Consider the following 16,325-nt stretch of genomic DNA (forward strand, 5'->3'; position numbering starts at 1 on the left):
ATAATGTTATTATTTTTTTAAAAATAATATTATTATTATTATTAATATTGATATTGATATTGATATTAATGTTAATATTAATATTAATATTATGACTAATAATAATAGATAATAATAAGTTTTGGACTAAAATTATGGGTCAAAATAAATTAAAAGTACTCAATCAAGTACTCAAGCTCGGCTCGATTAAAATTGGGTTGAGCTAAACAACTATCAAGTAGTTCACATCTCGAAAAAAGAGTTGTAAAAGAATCATCCACCAAACAGAATATCTAAATTAGAGGTCACAAATCCTATTTTCACCAAGATTTAATCATAAAACAACGAAAGAAAAATCATATTTCCAATAATTCCAAATTTTTAAATATTTGTTCAACCCTAATGTACGACCATTTATGCATGGCTATCCTTGTCACCATCAATTTTCAAGTTAGATAGGGTTACGTGCTATATTAAAATAAACTCCAAATGTGTGGTTAGTATCACAAGAAAGTAAACAAATAAAAATAGAAATACACTAACGTAGCCTCTTATACTATCTTAATATAAACACCAACTTGTCATTGTATTACAATAATTTGAATTCAAAATAAAAAACCATAAATTCCATCAAATGACCAATTTGACATCTTGTATTTTCATGATGTGTATTCGCTACTTTTCAATGCAAGACTTATTAAATCTATTAGTTAACGTAGTAGTCTACAAACTATGTTAACCTGATAAAACCACACATAACATGGATTTATTTCTTTCGAGTAGATGCAAATAACAAATGTTTTTTTTTTTTTTTGGATAATAACTAAATAAAAGATTAAAACTAAAATTAGCAAGCAATGAAATTAATGAATTTAAACGAAAATTAAACCGTCATTGTGATTATAACGAAAGAAGGAATTCAATCTTGTTAAGTTCTGATTCAAGAATATTCCACTAATCAATTGTATAAATGATAATCGGCTAAAAATTATTTATTCATGTAGCTCCAAGTAATTAACCTTATCATTATAGGAATAGCCGTTAAAATTCTTGTTTTTTTCTAATTTAATTTACTAAATCCAACGTTCAGTCAAAGCTTATCAGTAATTTACTGGACACAATAACATTCTATATTAATTAAATATAACTTTTCTTTTTATGAAAACAATTAATTTTGAAAATCTAACAATCAAGATAGATGCAATTGATAAAAATACAATTTCATTTATTTATTTTGATCAAGTACGTTATGATAGCACAACACACTTGATATATCTCTACTCGTATACCAATCATTCATGACAATTACGGATAACTGACTTCATGTATAACAATAGAAAATCATACATCAAATTAATTTGCCAGATCAATCGACATACAACTTTAATAGAAATAAATCATTAATTAACAAATACTGGATACAAACAAGAATATTAAATTAAGTGCATAATCTCGTAGTGATAAAATTGAAATAAAGGAAATATCATTTGAATTAGAAATAGAACATTGGCCAAGCATTATTTGGTTTACAATCTCCGTATAATAATAAAGAAAGATGAAAAAATAGGGTTCTTGATAAAGATGAAATATTCATACGCTCTCCTTTGTGTTTCACGTTCCAGAGAAGACGATAGTCTAGTTAAAGCCCAATAAAAATTTTATATCTCCTCAATGAATCAAATATCACAATTATAACTCACAAAATATGATATTATCATCATAAATCTGGAGTTCTAATAGTTGCAAATTTCGTTAGTTTTTGTTGTCACAAGACGTGCCCATACCTTGATAGAAATTTTCTTCTGATTCGCTTATTTAGTTTCGTCCATGAGGCAGGCGTGCCCACGTCTTGAGCCATATTCTCGTCTATCTTATTCTTACTTCAAGGCTTCGGCTTATGTTCTCCAAACATGATAAAAATCATTTTTTTAGCACAATTTTGCTATAAGATCATAAAATTTACTCCTACGACAAAACAAAATAAAAATATATCAATTAAATATGTCGAAAGTGACCACAAATAAAAACATGATTAAAAAATATAAACTAATAAGTCTCTATCAGTCTATTCCCATTATTTTAGCAAAATTCAAATCAAAAGACAAGCAGCCGTAGAATGGCTATACATCATTAGAATATTTAATAGCACATTATTTCAGGATGTATTCGTCAGTCAATTCATATTAATTTTCAATTTGGCACGATTTAAAAACTACATTTAAAAATAATTAAACCGTTCAGATCGGACTGGTTCGATCGGACTGATTCCGATTTTTCATGATCGGTCCGACTGATTCTCGGCCAGTTTTGACTAATTATGTTCAATTTGACTGTTAAGACAATTTATGGAATAGGTCTGAACCGGACTAATAATTGATTCTCGTTCGAACGATCCGAGTTTAAAAACAATGCTAGAAAGTTGAAAGTAGCGAAATGGTTGACTATCGACATGACAATAATTATCATTAGTTACACCGTTAACAACCACAAATCCATCCATAAAATTAAAATACTTTTATTCCCAACCATCATTATGGACAATTTTCGATACAGAAACCCAATCTTAATGAAACATTTTATCAAATTAAATAGGAATTTTAAATTTCATTTTTAAAAATATATATAAATTTTATTATTTGTAAACAATAAGCGAACATAACTTTTATTTTTTTAGATAAAAACCAAATAATATATCTCTTGTGAGACGGTCTCACGAATCATTATCTGTGAGACGGGTCAACCATACCGATATTCACAATAAAAAATAATATTCTTAGCATACAAAATAATACTTTTTCATGGATGACCCAAATAAAAGATCTGTGTAACAAAATACGATCCATGAAACCGTCTCAAACAAATTTTTACCGAAACAAAATCAGAATCCCAAAAGTCAATTTTTTGACGTGAAACAAAAAAAAAAAATTGAATTTCTCCATCCAAATATATTTATATCAAATTAATACTAATTTATCCTATATATTATTATTATTATTATTATTATTATGTCCAAAAAGATACTGCCATGCCATCATCATCATTTATATACTCTGCCTGTTGAAATTAGCGTGTCAACAATCTTCTAATATTACTGCATATTTCTTCTCTCAGCCTCTGTCTTTGGCACATGCATCTTCAAAAACTCTTTTTTAGTTGTTCTTGAAATATCATTCAACTCTTCTGTAGTCACTCTTCCATGCCTGAAAGACCCAAGACAAGGCAGTATGATATGATGGTTTTGTAGGTGCAAAGGTTTTGTATCTACGAAGTTCTTATCATCGATTCATTTATTTTCTCTGAGAGATTCTTCGTTATTTTCTAGGAAACCGGTCTGATGCACATTTTACTAATTTCAAAGTGAAAATCTTTCCTTCGGGCGGTTCAAGAATCTGGATTTCTTGCCCTTTGTGCAGTGTGCAAAGTGCAAAGGAAAGAAAAGATGTTGGTACAGAGATGTGTATGCGTATGTATGCTATTAGTCATGTTTCTATTGGTTGGAAGTAACGTATATTGTGTGGAGGAGCGGCGGCCATATCGGATTCTCTTGGATACAGATGTCGATAGAGATGATATATTTGCTCTGTTGTACCTTTTGAAGCTTAATAGATCAGAATTTGATTTGCAGGTATTCGTTCTAAGTGACACAAACATTTGTTTTTTGTTGAAAGAATTTTCGCTGGAATTTGATTTATTAGCTTCATGCCCAATGTCATGAAGTTTTCATGTGTGTTCTTTTATCTTGTTTTACGTTTCCAGTATGCTCTAGCACTTAATAAAAGACCAATCTCTTGAAATTTGAGTTCTCCATCGTTTTCATTTCTTGATAATACGGTACTCCTACCGAATGGATGCGATACCATCTGCTGGTGTGAAAATGTGGCATGTATCGGATTATAGGCTGTTGACATGAATCATAAAAAGAAAAAGAATTGAAGGGCATTTGCATACCGTGCGTGAGTTTCTTGGAGGCTGAAAAATGCTACAATCTCAGATCGTTTTCCACAAACAATTGTTTAAAGATATATGAGTTTTAGAGACTCTTCTACTTAGCAACTTAGTATTTTAGATTCGGGTAGATTAGCTTTTTGAGTTTGGAATTCGATCCCTGAAGTATGGCTTAATATACAGTCTGGTTTTCATTGAGCAGTTGCAAACTTGCAGTATAAAAATGGTTGTGGATTATTGTTCCTCTTTTACCCCTTACCAATTTTTTTTGTGTGCTTAATCTGATTTTATATGTTTCATTTTCTTGATTTGGCTTATGCAATAGTGTACGCATGTTGATTTTTTTCTCCCTTTTGTACGCTCTAACTTGTGCAGGCAGTTACCATTAACACAAATGCATGGACTGATGCAGGACATTCTGTAAATCAAGTATATGACATTCTCTACATGATGGGGAGAGATGACATTTCTGTTGGTGTTGGAGGTGAAGGCAGTATACTCGAAGACGGTACAATTTTGCCGAATGTTGGTGGATATCACCCCATTATTGAACAGGTTTTTTTTTCCCATCTGGTTACATGAATCCATATTGAAAAATAAATTTTGATCGTGTATCATATCAAATCTTATCAGATATTTAATATTAAGTTATCAAATAATCGAGTTGTTAGTTGGTTAATTGACAGTTAGATGATAGTTAGCATAAACACTATAAAGAGATATTCTTGTAAAATTCAGAACTCAGTTTTTCTTCAATGAAAGATGAATTCTCCACACACCCTGCATTTGGCACTCTCACGTAATATGATATCAGTTTGAAGCTTCCGTACACCACAGTCCGTTGGCCTGCGTATTCCTCTCCAGATCGACGCCTCCGTTTTCAATTTTTCTTTCTCAACAAGTCTTCAGCAGCGTAGTTCATGGCTCCTGGAAATTAATGCGATTCATCTCATTCCAATGGTCAGTCCACCATTGATGATCCTATGAGCCCCTATTATCTACATCATTCCGATAATCCGGGTCTCACACTGGTCTCGCAATCACTCACCGGAGACAAATACTCATCTTGGAGCAGAGCCATGAAGATCGCTCTTTCCATCAAAAACAAGTTGGGTTTTATTGACGGAACAATCGTTAAACCTTCTGATGCAGATGTGAGTCTACTCAATTATTGGACTCGAAGCAACAATATTTTAATTTCTTGGATCTTGAATTCTGTCTCCAAAGAAATCTCCGCAAGTGTTCCATTACCTGACTCCGTTGCAAGAATCTGGGAAGATCTCGGAGAACATTTTCAACAGAGCAACGAGCCTCGTATCTTTCGGTTGCGATGTGATCTGATAAACTTACGTCAAGAACAAGACTCTGTAAGTGTTTGTTTCACCAAGCTCAAAGCCCTTTGGGAAGAATTGAATAACTTTCATCCAATGTGCAGTTGTGGTCGATGCAATTGCGAATGAGTAAAAAAGATTGACACATATTTCCAGATGGACTATATCATGACTTTCCTCATGGGGCTAAATGATTCGTTTGCCCAAGTTTGCACCCAAGTTCTATTGCTTATTCCACTTCCCCCCATCAAACGTGTGTTCTCGTTGGTTATCCAGGAAGAACGCTAAAAGGCCATTGGATTTCAATCCACTGGCCTCACGTCTACAGGAGTCATGGCCTTTGCCATCAAGAGTGAGCAATCTCAAGCGCATTCTAAAGCTAGAGGGCCACCAAGACTACACAAACTGCACGAAATGCAATGTCAATGGCCATAGAGTGGATACATGTTATAATATACATAGATATCCTTCGGGGTTTAAGCATCGAGGGAACAATTCAACTAGGTCAAACATGGTTAGTGTGAATCAGATCTCGGGGCCATACAACTCTTCTGATCATCCTGGAGGTGACACTGGTCCATCCCTAAATCCATTCCGATGTTCTAACAAAGACCAAATGGAACAATTGAGGATGATGTTTACTCAACATCTCTCTTCATTTGAGAATCAACATAATCCGAGCAGTGACTCAAGTAATGCTTATATCACAAGTACTTGTATATTAACATATGATACTAATAATCTAAAGTCTACGTTATGTTGGATTATTGATTCCAGAGCATCTAAACACTTTTGTTCAAATGCATCCTTGTTTAAGTCCATTAAACCAGTTAGGGGTTCGAAAATTACCCTGCCTAATCGCACCAGTATCGATGTTAAGTTTTGTGGAGATATTAGGCTTGGAGATTCCTTAATTCTTGTAGGTGTTCTATATATTCCAGCCTTCAAATTCAACATAATGTCTAGCCCTTATCTTCTTGCCAATACCACTTGTGAAATCAGTTTTGTCATGACTTATTTGTTATCCAGGGGGTCATGACGAGGAAGACGATTGGCAAGGGTAGGAAAGTTGACTGGCTTTACATTCTTGATACAAGTTTAGATTCTTGTAATGGTTCTGTAAATCAGATATCAGTGGACTTATGGCATAGCAGACTTGGTCATCTATCTGTTAGAGTCATGAAAACTTTGAAATGTCACTTACAACACAATGTATTCAACCATGATAAATGTAAATCTAGTCTCATATGTCCATTAGCTAAACAATGGAGATTGGCGTTTATATCGTATTGTAATATGTCTGTTTCTCCTTTCGATCTTATGCATTGCGATGTTTGGGGACCATATCACACTTCTACACAAAACAACCAACATTATTTTTTAACCTTGATGGATGACTGCAGTCATTTTACATGGGTGTTTTTAATCCTACACAAATCAGATGCACATAGTGTTGTTCAGTGGCTTGGGCATGGGACTGTGAGGTTGTGCTTGAATCAAGCAAGGGTGAAGAGTCGTTTGGTGCTGAAATAGTGGTGTCAAAATTCTGTATGTCTAATGAAACGGGCATAACCACATGAGGAAATGGATTGATGCTTATGTCTGAAGCAGTTGACATAAATGGGAATGTATTTTCATGAAATAGCACATCCCTGGAAACAAAAACTTATTTGCTTTTGATGTCAAGTAATTTGTAGCCTTTAATGCCGGAAGGATAACATAGAAAAACACAAGCACGAGCTCTAGGTGATAACTTGTCACGGCTGACTGCCATTGTAAATGCAAAAACAAGGCATCCAAAAGCCCTCAAAATCAATATCATCATTGTGATCATCATCTTCTTCTTCAGATTCAAAATCATCCCCGTGAAGTTATCTAACTCTAGAGCTTCTTCGGATTCAAAATCATCATCGTGAAGTTCTCTAACTCTAGAACTTCTTCGGGGTTGTAGATTTTCATCTACCTCAGTTGCTTCATCAACTATTTGCCAATTGAGCCCCGAACCTGGTTTGACTTCATTTTCTTCACCACTATCCACAATCCAACCTTGTGCATTTGAAGCATCTTTTTCAAGAAGGACGTCGACGTTCCTTTCTTTCTCTCTTTTTAGCTTGTTAAAAAATCTAGCATTAAATTGGACAAATACTAGATTGTTCAACCTATCGACATCCAACCTATTTCTTTTCAATCTAAAAAGAAAAAACTTAAAAAGTAATTAGTATAGTTAGGAATATGAACATACACTTTAAAAATTAATAATTTATTTTAATTAAAATTTAAACTTACTCCTTCAAATGCACTCCAATTTCTTTTACAACCAGATAACCTGTAGTTGATGAAAGAATCCTCAATGCCACTCTTAACAAGTTGGGTGTGTGAGCCCCGTTGGTATTCCACCATGTGCATGGATCAAATGTTTCGTCATTTTTTCACTGTGTTTTTGCAGCCAATGCTTTCCCAAATAACACAGTCTTATCTCTATATTTTGCAAATTCATTATTAATAATTGTTTCTTGCGTTTCACACTCATCGGCATACAAAACTTCCATGCATTCGAAATCCCTGCCGCGACCTCTCCATAAAGAGCAATAGAACTATCTTTGTAGAAGTAGGGATTCAACAAAAAAGCTGTGGTATACAATGATGTATCAAGTCTATCCTTCATTTTTGACTCAATAATCACTATGATAGGTCGATAATTTGATTCAACATTGTTCAGGGCCATCTTGATATCTTCTTTAGCTCGAAGAAGCTCGCTTCCCATATAGAAACCCCATGGATGGCTTTCTATCTCCGTCAACCAATCGGAGAACTCTTATCAAAGGAGCAAATATTTTCGAACAAAGTGTCACACCATTCCAAAAACTCATGCTCATCACAGTAGAGTAAGCCAATTTCCCTTTGTTTGTTTTTTGACAATTTACAGTTCTCCCACATATCACTTGTAAACATGTCCCTTAAACTAGATTTTTTATCTATCAAACTTTGCAATGTGAGGAATTTTGATGCAAACCTAGCAAAGCCTGGCCGGACTATGTCTTTTTTCTTCGTAAAACTTCTCATCAATGACAAAGTTTTACGGTGAGCATAAATGAAAATTGTAAAAGACTTGGCTTGGTCGATGATCTTTTAAATCTTGGAAGCTTGCCAATACTTTCAAGCATGAGATTAACAGTATGAGTTGCACATGAACTCCAAAAAATCCCAGGCCGCTTTTCTTTCATCAATTTAACCGCTACCATATTGTTGGTGGCATTGTCTGTTACAATCTGAACAACATTCTGAGCTCCTACTTGTTCAACACACTTGTTAACATACTCAAAATAAGTCCAGCTGTATGTGCCTCGTCTGAAGACTCTTTGAACTCTAAAAATACAGTACACAAATGTAATATGCTTCTTCTTTTTCTATCACTCCATGCATCTGTCATAATCGAGCACCCATTCTTTGCCCATTCTTCTTTGTGCTTCTTCAACAGTTGCTTTGCTATTTCAACTTCAGCTTTCAAAAGTGGCTCTCTAAGTTGATATTGAGTTGGAGGCTTGAACCCTGGTCCAAATTGACCTACTGCCTCTATTAGTTACTTGAAGCTATCATTATCAAGAGCATTGAATGGGATTCCATTTTCATAAGCTCATCTCCCAATATATTGTTGAACTTGTTGAGTTCTCTCTTTGAAAAGAGCCTCGTTTATATTTTTTTTGGCGAATCACTTTACTACTACTTGAACTTGCATTTTTTTAGTGCAATCATCGATGTACATCTATCCATGAGGCCAAATAAATGAGGTTTTTTAATTCCATCTATCCCTTCAATTTCAGCATCTTCTTCTTCGTCTAGAGAAATATTCAGCTCTGCTCTACAACTTTCTTCTTCCAGTATTTTGTTTTTTTTTTGTTCCTCCCTTCTAAAATAGCCTGTTTGCACTTATTACGATCTTCTTGAGATGCGTTTCGACAACCAGTTACATTTCCAGGTATATTTCCTATGTGCTCCTTGATTCTATATACTCCACCGGACATCATTTTCCCACACAACTTATATTTAGCTTTGTCGAGGTTCTTAGGATCAATCAACATACCAAACTCCCATCCGATGTCATTTGACTTTCTTTTAAGAATCCCAGATTCAGGCTAAGTGACGGATGCAGTCGACGATGGATTGCTTGCCACTGTTACCCTCCAAATCACGAAACACTTAAACCTTTTCAGCAATAGACCTGCACCAAGAATAGGATATGTAACAGCTGAAGGATTACAAGAACTCTGAATCTATATGACAAAACCAAAGTCCAGTCAATCATCCATTATACATAAGCAACTGATATGTAACATTTTCACTTAAACTCTGAATCTATACCACAAAACCAAAGTCAAGTCAATCATCCACTATTGGTTTTGAAACATTACTCGGTGCTACTGGTTTTTGGTCCCATCAAATTTATAGAAAACAAAAATTAGAAGTGTTGTATTAAAAATTAAAAATATATGGACTGAAGCTTAAAAGCTAACAGCTAACATAATATATTATTATTATTATTATTTTTATCTCAGCATATATATTATTGATTTGAATGATAATCAGAAGTATTGAAGAAACAGGAACACCTCGTAGACGATGGACCTGTAGGCTGTAGGAATGGCGTGAACTTCAGACCAGTTTGTTTTCCATCCCAAGAAAGATACATCATTCTTAACAGAAAAATCACAGCATAAGAGTGAGAATGAAAGATAGCGCGTCCTGGCCAAGAAGGAGTCTCTTGAATGAGACACTAGAAAATAACGAGAAGAAAAGAAAGCCAGCAGACCTAGTGAGCGTGTGTTAGACATGAGCTTGTTAGCAGATCTTTAAATTTTAAAAACCCAAATATTTTTTTTAAATCTGGCCCACTAGGCGGCTGGCCTCTGCCTAGGCGCGCCCAGACCCGCCTAGCGCCTAGGCTGGCCGCCTAGCACCTTAACGGTGCGGTTGGCCTCCGCCTAACGCCTAGACGGCTGCCTAGGCAGCAATTTAGAACATTGACTCAATCTCAATCTGATCATACACTGTTCACGAAAGGATCAGGATCCTCATTCGATGCTTTAATTGTAAATGTGGATGATATTATCATTACGGGGCTCTCCACATCTCATTCAAACCTTAAAAGCATCTCTCCAAGGTCTTTTTAAACTCAAAGATTTGGGTTCACTTAAATATTTCCTTGGTCTTGAGATTGCACGATCACAGCTGGGAATATGTCTATCTCAACGATATTACACCTTAAAATTGTTAGAGTACATTGGTTTTTTAGTCAATAAGTCTGTTCTAACTACCATGGAACCTCTTCTTCTTGTAAAAAATGTTGAGGGTGAGCCACTTGAAGATATCTCACAATATTGTCGTCTCGTTGGTCGACTTCTTTATCTCACATTATCACACCCAGACATCGGAATTACGGTCCACAAACTTAGTCAGTTTGTCTATAAACCTCGTACGACTCATCTGCAAGCTGTGCACCATCTTTTCCGTTACCTCAAATCAGTCACTGGTCAAGGAATATTCTTCCCTACCTCATCATCCACCCAAACGCGGGGCATTCTCCGATGCTGATTGAGCAGCTTGCACATACACCAGGAATTCTGTCACAGGCTTTTGTGTATTCCTCGGTGTATTCCTTGGTGATGCCTTGATATCATGGAAAGCAAAGAAGCAAGCTACCGTTTCCTGATCATCCACCGAAGCAGAATACTAAGCCTTGGCCACCACTACAAGTGAAGTCCCATGGCTCACACAGTTACTTCGTGACTTTCATGTTTCAACCCCTTCACCAGCAACTGGGTTATGTGACAGCCAATCAACAATACATATTGCTAACAATCTAGTCTTCCTTGAGCGGACAAAGCACATCAGGATCGATTGCCATTTTGTTCAGAGAAAGATTGCGGATTGTTCTATCAAGTTACTACATATTTGTTATTACATGCAACTCGCAGACATGTTTACGAAACCTTTACCATCTACTACTTTATCGGCATTATTATCCAAGATATCCATAAAAAATGTTTATAGTACATCTTGAAGGGGGATATCAGATATATTAAGTTATAAAATAATCGAGTTGTTAGTTGGTTAAGTGACAGTTAGATGATAGTCAGCATGAACAATATAACGAGGTATTCTTGTAAAATTCAGAACTCAGTTTTTCATTAATGAAAGATGAATTCTCCACACACCCTGCATTTCGCACTCTCATGTAATAAGTCTTGTGTTAATTGTCTCACATCGGTTGGATAAATAACCTAAGAGTTGTATATATGAGCTTGAACAATTATCCCCCCTTGAGCTAGCTTTTGGGGTTGAGTTAGGGGTTCAAGTTCCGATCTTAACATGGTATCAGAGCCCGAGTTCCACCGTTATGTGTTGGACTGCCTATAATTAGGTCACCCGTTCTGCTCATAATTGGGTCATTTGTAAACTTCACGCTCCAAATGTTCATTCCTGGGCATGAAATGGGTGCTTTAATTGTCCCATATCGGTTGGATAAATAACTTGGGAGTTGTATATATGGGCTTGGACAATTTTCCCCCCTTGAGCTAGCTTTTGGGGTTGAGTTAGGTCCAAGTTCCGATCTTAACATCTTGACATAAGTATTATTGGGTCATTTCATCAGGGAAATGGTACTGCTGGATATTGCAGATATAGACAAGCTATACCAGTAGGTTCTGGAGGAAAATTAGCTATTGATACAAATTTTGGCCTCAGGAAAAGCTTTCTTCCGCAGGTATACTCCTTTATTAATCAATATCGATTAATATATTCGAAAATTGGAATGTTGTGTGTGAGATAATCTTCAATCTGAACCAGGGCAGTAGGAGATATTTGCCTCTGCGACAGCCAACAGCTCAGCAGGTGATGATTGAAAAGATTTCTGCTGGTCCTATAACAGTGTTTTTGATTGGAGCAAATACCAATTTGGGTATTTTTCTGATGAGCAATCCACATTTGAAGAAAAATATTGAGCATATTTACATAATGGGTGGTGGTGTGAGGTCGAAAAATCCAACCGGTTGCTGTCCTAAGACCGCTGAATCGTCATGTCAGCCTCGGCAGTGTGGTGATAAAGGAAATATTTTTTCGGATTACAATTCGAACCCTTACGCAGAGTTTAACATGTTTGGAGATCCCTTTGCTGCATATCAGGTTTTTTTGGATGAGATCTCATTTTTTATCCATTGTTTTAGCAGACTATATTTTCAAGAAAATATGAATACCTTTTTTGAATTCTTACTCGCTAAGTATCTTCATTACATAGTTTTAATTTTATATGATCTTTTCTCAATCATTGCATGACAGGTGATTCATTCTGGCATTCCAGTTACTCTTGTTCCTTTAGATGCCACAAACACGATCCCAATCTCACTTAATTTTTTCGAAGAACTTGAGAAGAATCAACTTACTTATGAGGCACAATACATATCCAAGTCATTGAAAATGGCTCGTGATACTTGGGTGGACAACCAGTTTTATAATGTATATAACTGAAATAAGACTCAGACATCATATCAACAAAAGATTTAAAATAATGAAACTTCACTTTCTGCAGAGTTACTTCATGTGGGATTCATTTCTATCCGGTGTAGCCACTTCCATAATGCTCAATCATAAGAACCATAATGGAGAAAATGAATTTGCTGTCATGGAGTATATGAACATTACCGTGATTACTTCGAACGAGCCATATGGAATATCTGATGGCTCAAATCCATTATTCGATGGCAATAAAAAACCAAGGTTCGGATTAAAGAGAAATGGTGTTCATAGTGGACATGTCCAGACTGGACTTCGCGATCCATTCTGCATTGTCAAGAATGGAAAAGGCAGATGCAAGGTAAGATCTCAAATTTTCACAAAGTTCTATAAATTAAAGTTTCCCTGCGATTTATGTATCTCTAACACGTCTCCAAGAAGTTACCAGGATGGGTATACAGCAGAAGTGACTGGTGGAGAAGGCGCTCATGTTCTCGTTGCCATACGAGCCAAGCCAAACAGCGATAGAACCAGTCCTTTGAACAGAGAATTTTTCAAAAGTTTTCTTGATGTAAAGTTTGATCTATGCATTTTATAACACTTTAAATTCATCATGTTCATTTTATATTATATTTGATTACGTTTAATGAAAGATGATCTTGATTGTAGGTTGTAAACAGGCCTCAACAAAGCGGGCGGTTCAATTTTACGACACAGTTTCTTGACTATAAAGAAGTTTTATACAAACCAGATTTGAAGGGGAAACAGCTTGGGAAGAACGTTATCTTTGACATGGATATGAGTGCAGGAGATTTCTTGGCTCTCTTTTATCTCCTCAAGATGCCCATAGAAGTTATAAATCTTAAGGTAAAGTACAGCTTTCTTCTTTCCCACTTCCACAAATTATTCCACGAGTCTTTCTAGTAATAGGCCACACTTGCTCTTGGAATTTCGATGGATAATTGGAGGGAATTTTTATATAAAAGTACACATAAAATAGGAAAACCTATATGTAGTAAAATAATGTGTTACAAAGTGTGCATTTGTTCTGGTGAAATCCAGGCAATATTAGTGACACCGACTGGATGGGCAAACGCAGCAACCATAGATGTTATCTATGATTTGCTACACATGATGGGCCGAGATGATGTTCCTATTGGATTGGGCGACGTGTTCCCACTGAATCAATCAGATCATATCTTCTCGGCCGTTGGAGGTTGCAACTACAATAGAGCCATTCCACACGGCAGTGGTGGCTTCCTTGATTCCGACACATTGTATGGCTTGGCTCGTGATTTACCTCGAAGTCCTCGAAGGTTTTTAGTTAATCCTTTTAGAGTTCTCTATTTTCTTTGCTTCTAAGTTCTAACAATATTAGTCAGCTCACATTGAGGCCTAGTGCATTGGAAAGATAAAAGCTAGTAAATATACATTTAAGATCTCGCTATGAAGTCCTTAGAGGTATGCGCAAACTTCCATGAAGCATGTACCTTGATCTTGAAGCATGGATCTGAGTGTGCTTTAAAGACTTGAGTCATTCTTTAAATATAAGGATGCTGAATTCGATGTGAAAATCAAGATAATAGTTAATCATATTTCTCTCTTGAATTAATAGATATTTGTTTTCTTTCATTTGTAAATTACATATCGAATGATATGGAATGAAATTTATTTCACTTATTTAGATTTTAGTAGACTAACCTCATTACACCTTATTCGGTCTGAGTCCCAGGCCTTACCTTACATGTAAGTTCCATGATACCTATGTATTTTCACACACACACACACACACACACACATTCACTCTTAACCCTCATTTCTTCTTTTGCCAGTGTAACATCCTTTTCAAAACATATGTTAAATTATCATATAATTTGATGATTATTTGGAAAATACATTTACAACTTACAAATGAATCTTTGATATTTTTCATTCAGATATACAGTAGAAAATTCTGTGAAATTCGGAGCTCCTCGAGACACAGATCATCCTGAACTTAGACAGCCACTAGCTCTTGAAATATGGCAATCCGTAGTCAAATCACTGAAGTCTCAATCTAAAGTTACCATTCTGACAAACGGGCCTTTGACAAATATTGCTAACATTATTCTTTCAGACAAGACTTCAACCTCTTTTATTGAGGTAACCGCAGTATGCTTAGTATTTTGTTACTATAGGCATAGTTGAAGAATTAAATTTTTATCCAATCTTATTTTGCAGTTTTACACAGTTAAGGATTTCAGAAAATTTATTGGTGTTTTGTAGGAGATATTCGTAGTGGGAGGACACTTAAACGATGAAAAGAGCAGTATCAGAGGAAATGTGATCAACATTCCTTCAAACAAAAATGCAGAACTCAACATGTTTCTTGATCCTTTAGCTGCAAAAACAGTATTTGATCATGGACACAACATCACACTCATCCCGCTTCGAGTTCAACGTAGAGTCAGCCGATTCGCCAAGATTTTAGAGAATCTGCGGCTTACGAAGAAGACCCCTGAGGCTTTGTTTGCCAGACGTCTGATCTCAAAATTGCATAGGCTGCAAAGAACTCATCCTCGTTACCAACATGTGGTATTGAAAAAATTCAAACTTTGGTGAATCCAACTATTCATCCCTTGATTAAAATCTAGGATCCGCTCTCTGCTAGTGAAGAACATGTCATAAAACAATTTAAAGGTAGCCAAGAGCATATGGTCTTTAACATTTAAAAATGCATCCAACAGGGATGAACCCCTTGATATTTAGTCGCACCTCAACTAAATTTTTGTGTGCACCATAGTAACCAAGAATATATGGTATAGAAAACTTGAATGGATAGCTAGCTGGGGTGATCCTTAGTTTGAAAAATCTCAAGGGTAGTCCACTGGGCAGACCCATAATCAATGAAGTTGCCGAAACTAATTTTTTATGTCTGTTGTCAAGAATTTAATCATACGTCAAACTTATTAACTTTTAATTTTTCCCCTTGTGCAGGATACATTCTCAGGAGAAATTATCGGGGCAGTAATCTTAGCAGGTGATCATTCAATTTTAAATGCAACATTTGGAGTAAAGAAAGTTCAAGTACTGGCGACTGGTGTAGAGTCAGAAGACGGACAGATAACTATGGGTAAACATAATGGGAATTCAGTGAGGATATTAGAAAATGTGGATTCTTTAGCTTATTACAATGTTTTTGCAAACCAACTTGGGGAGCAAAAGCAATCTGCTGTAGTTGGAAGCTTTAAAGAGCAGAGAAGACAATGGAATAGAGCACAAAATTAAATGGAAGTGGCACAAATGCGAACTTTCAATAGATAAAAAATTTGGGATACATATTTTTTTTATAAATAATTATGATTCTTTTGAGTGTTTCTGTTTAGAAATCCTGCAAGGGACACAGATGGATTCGTCAAGAATTGTTGATAGTGATTAATATAAAAATACAGAGAATTTAATCTATATATATTTTTATATATACTCCTGCATTAAGCAAGGTACTCGTATATTCCCATAGTTCAAAAACACAATGCATTAAGAAAAGTGAACTTGTCGAGGAGTGTCCGAATGGAACTCAAATTC

The 16,325-nt window shown here is 35.5% G+C and overlaps 1 protein-coding gene and 1 pseudogene across 8 annotated transcripts; one reads left to right on the top strand and one right to left on the bottom strand.

Annotated features, from left to right (window-relative positions):
• The first annotated feature begins 3,077 nt into the window (after window positions 1–3,077).
• LOC142543382 (nucleoside hydrolase 3) lies at window positions 3,078–16,223 on the top strand. Of its 8 annotated transcripts, none has more exons than XM_075650605.1 (13): window positions 3,078–3,223; window positions 3,302–3,604; window positions 4,300–4,479; window positions 11,905–12,015; window positions 12,099–12,434; window positions 12,588–12,764; window positions 12,838–13,122; window positions 13,210–13,332; window positions 13,431–13,628; window positions 13,824–14,077; window positions 14,699–14,903; window positions 15,027–15,335; window positions 15,738–16,223. In XM_075650605.1, exons 2-13 carry the CDS (start codon window positions 3,419–3,421, stop codon window positions 16,026–16,028), a joined length of 2,655 nt encoding a protein of 884 aa, XP_075506720.1. In that variant the 5' UTR covers window positions 3,078–3,223; window positions 3,302–3,418; the 3' UTR covers window positions 16,029–16,223. The 8 variants fall into 8 exon arrangements, with proteins under 8 accessions (XP_075506720.1, XP_075506721.1, XP_075506723.1 ...); XM_075650606.1 differs by having other exon boundaries at window positions 3,078–3,219; XM_075650608.1 differs by having other exon boundaries at window positions 3,078–3,201.
• On the bottom strand, window positions 7,510–10,754 carry LOC142541283 (uncharacterized; annotated as a pseudogene).
• Window positions 16,224–16,325: the final 102 nt, after the last annotated feature.

The sequence above is a fragment of the Primulina tabacum genome, chromosome 4 (assembly GCF_025594145.1).
Source record: "Primulina tabacum isolate GXHZ01 chromosome 4, ASM2559414v2, whole genome shotgun sequence".
Classification (NCBI taxonomy): Eukaryota; Viridiplantae; Streptophyta; class Magnoliopsida; order Lamiales; family Gesneriaceae; genus Primulina; species Primulina tabacum.

Coding starts and splice junctions, on each gene's coding strand:
- LOC142543382 (XM_075650605.1), top strand. CDS start 3,419: ATGTTGGTACAGAGATGTGTATGCGTATGTATGCTATTAGTCATGTTT. Junction 3,605..4,299: donor GATCAGAATTTGATTTGCAG/GTATTCGTTCTA, acceptor TAACTTGTGCAG/GCAGTTACCATTAACACAAA. Junction 15,336..15,737: donor ATCCTCGTTACCAACATGTG/GTATTGAAAAAA, acceptor CCCCTTGTGCAG/GATACATTCTCAGGAGAAAT.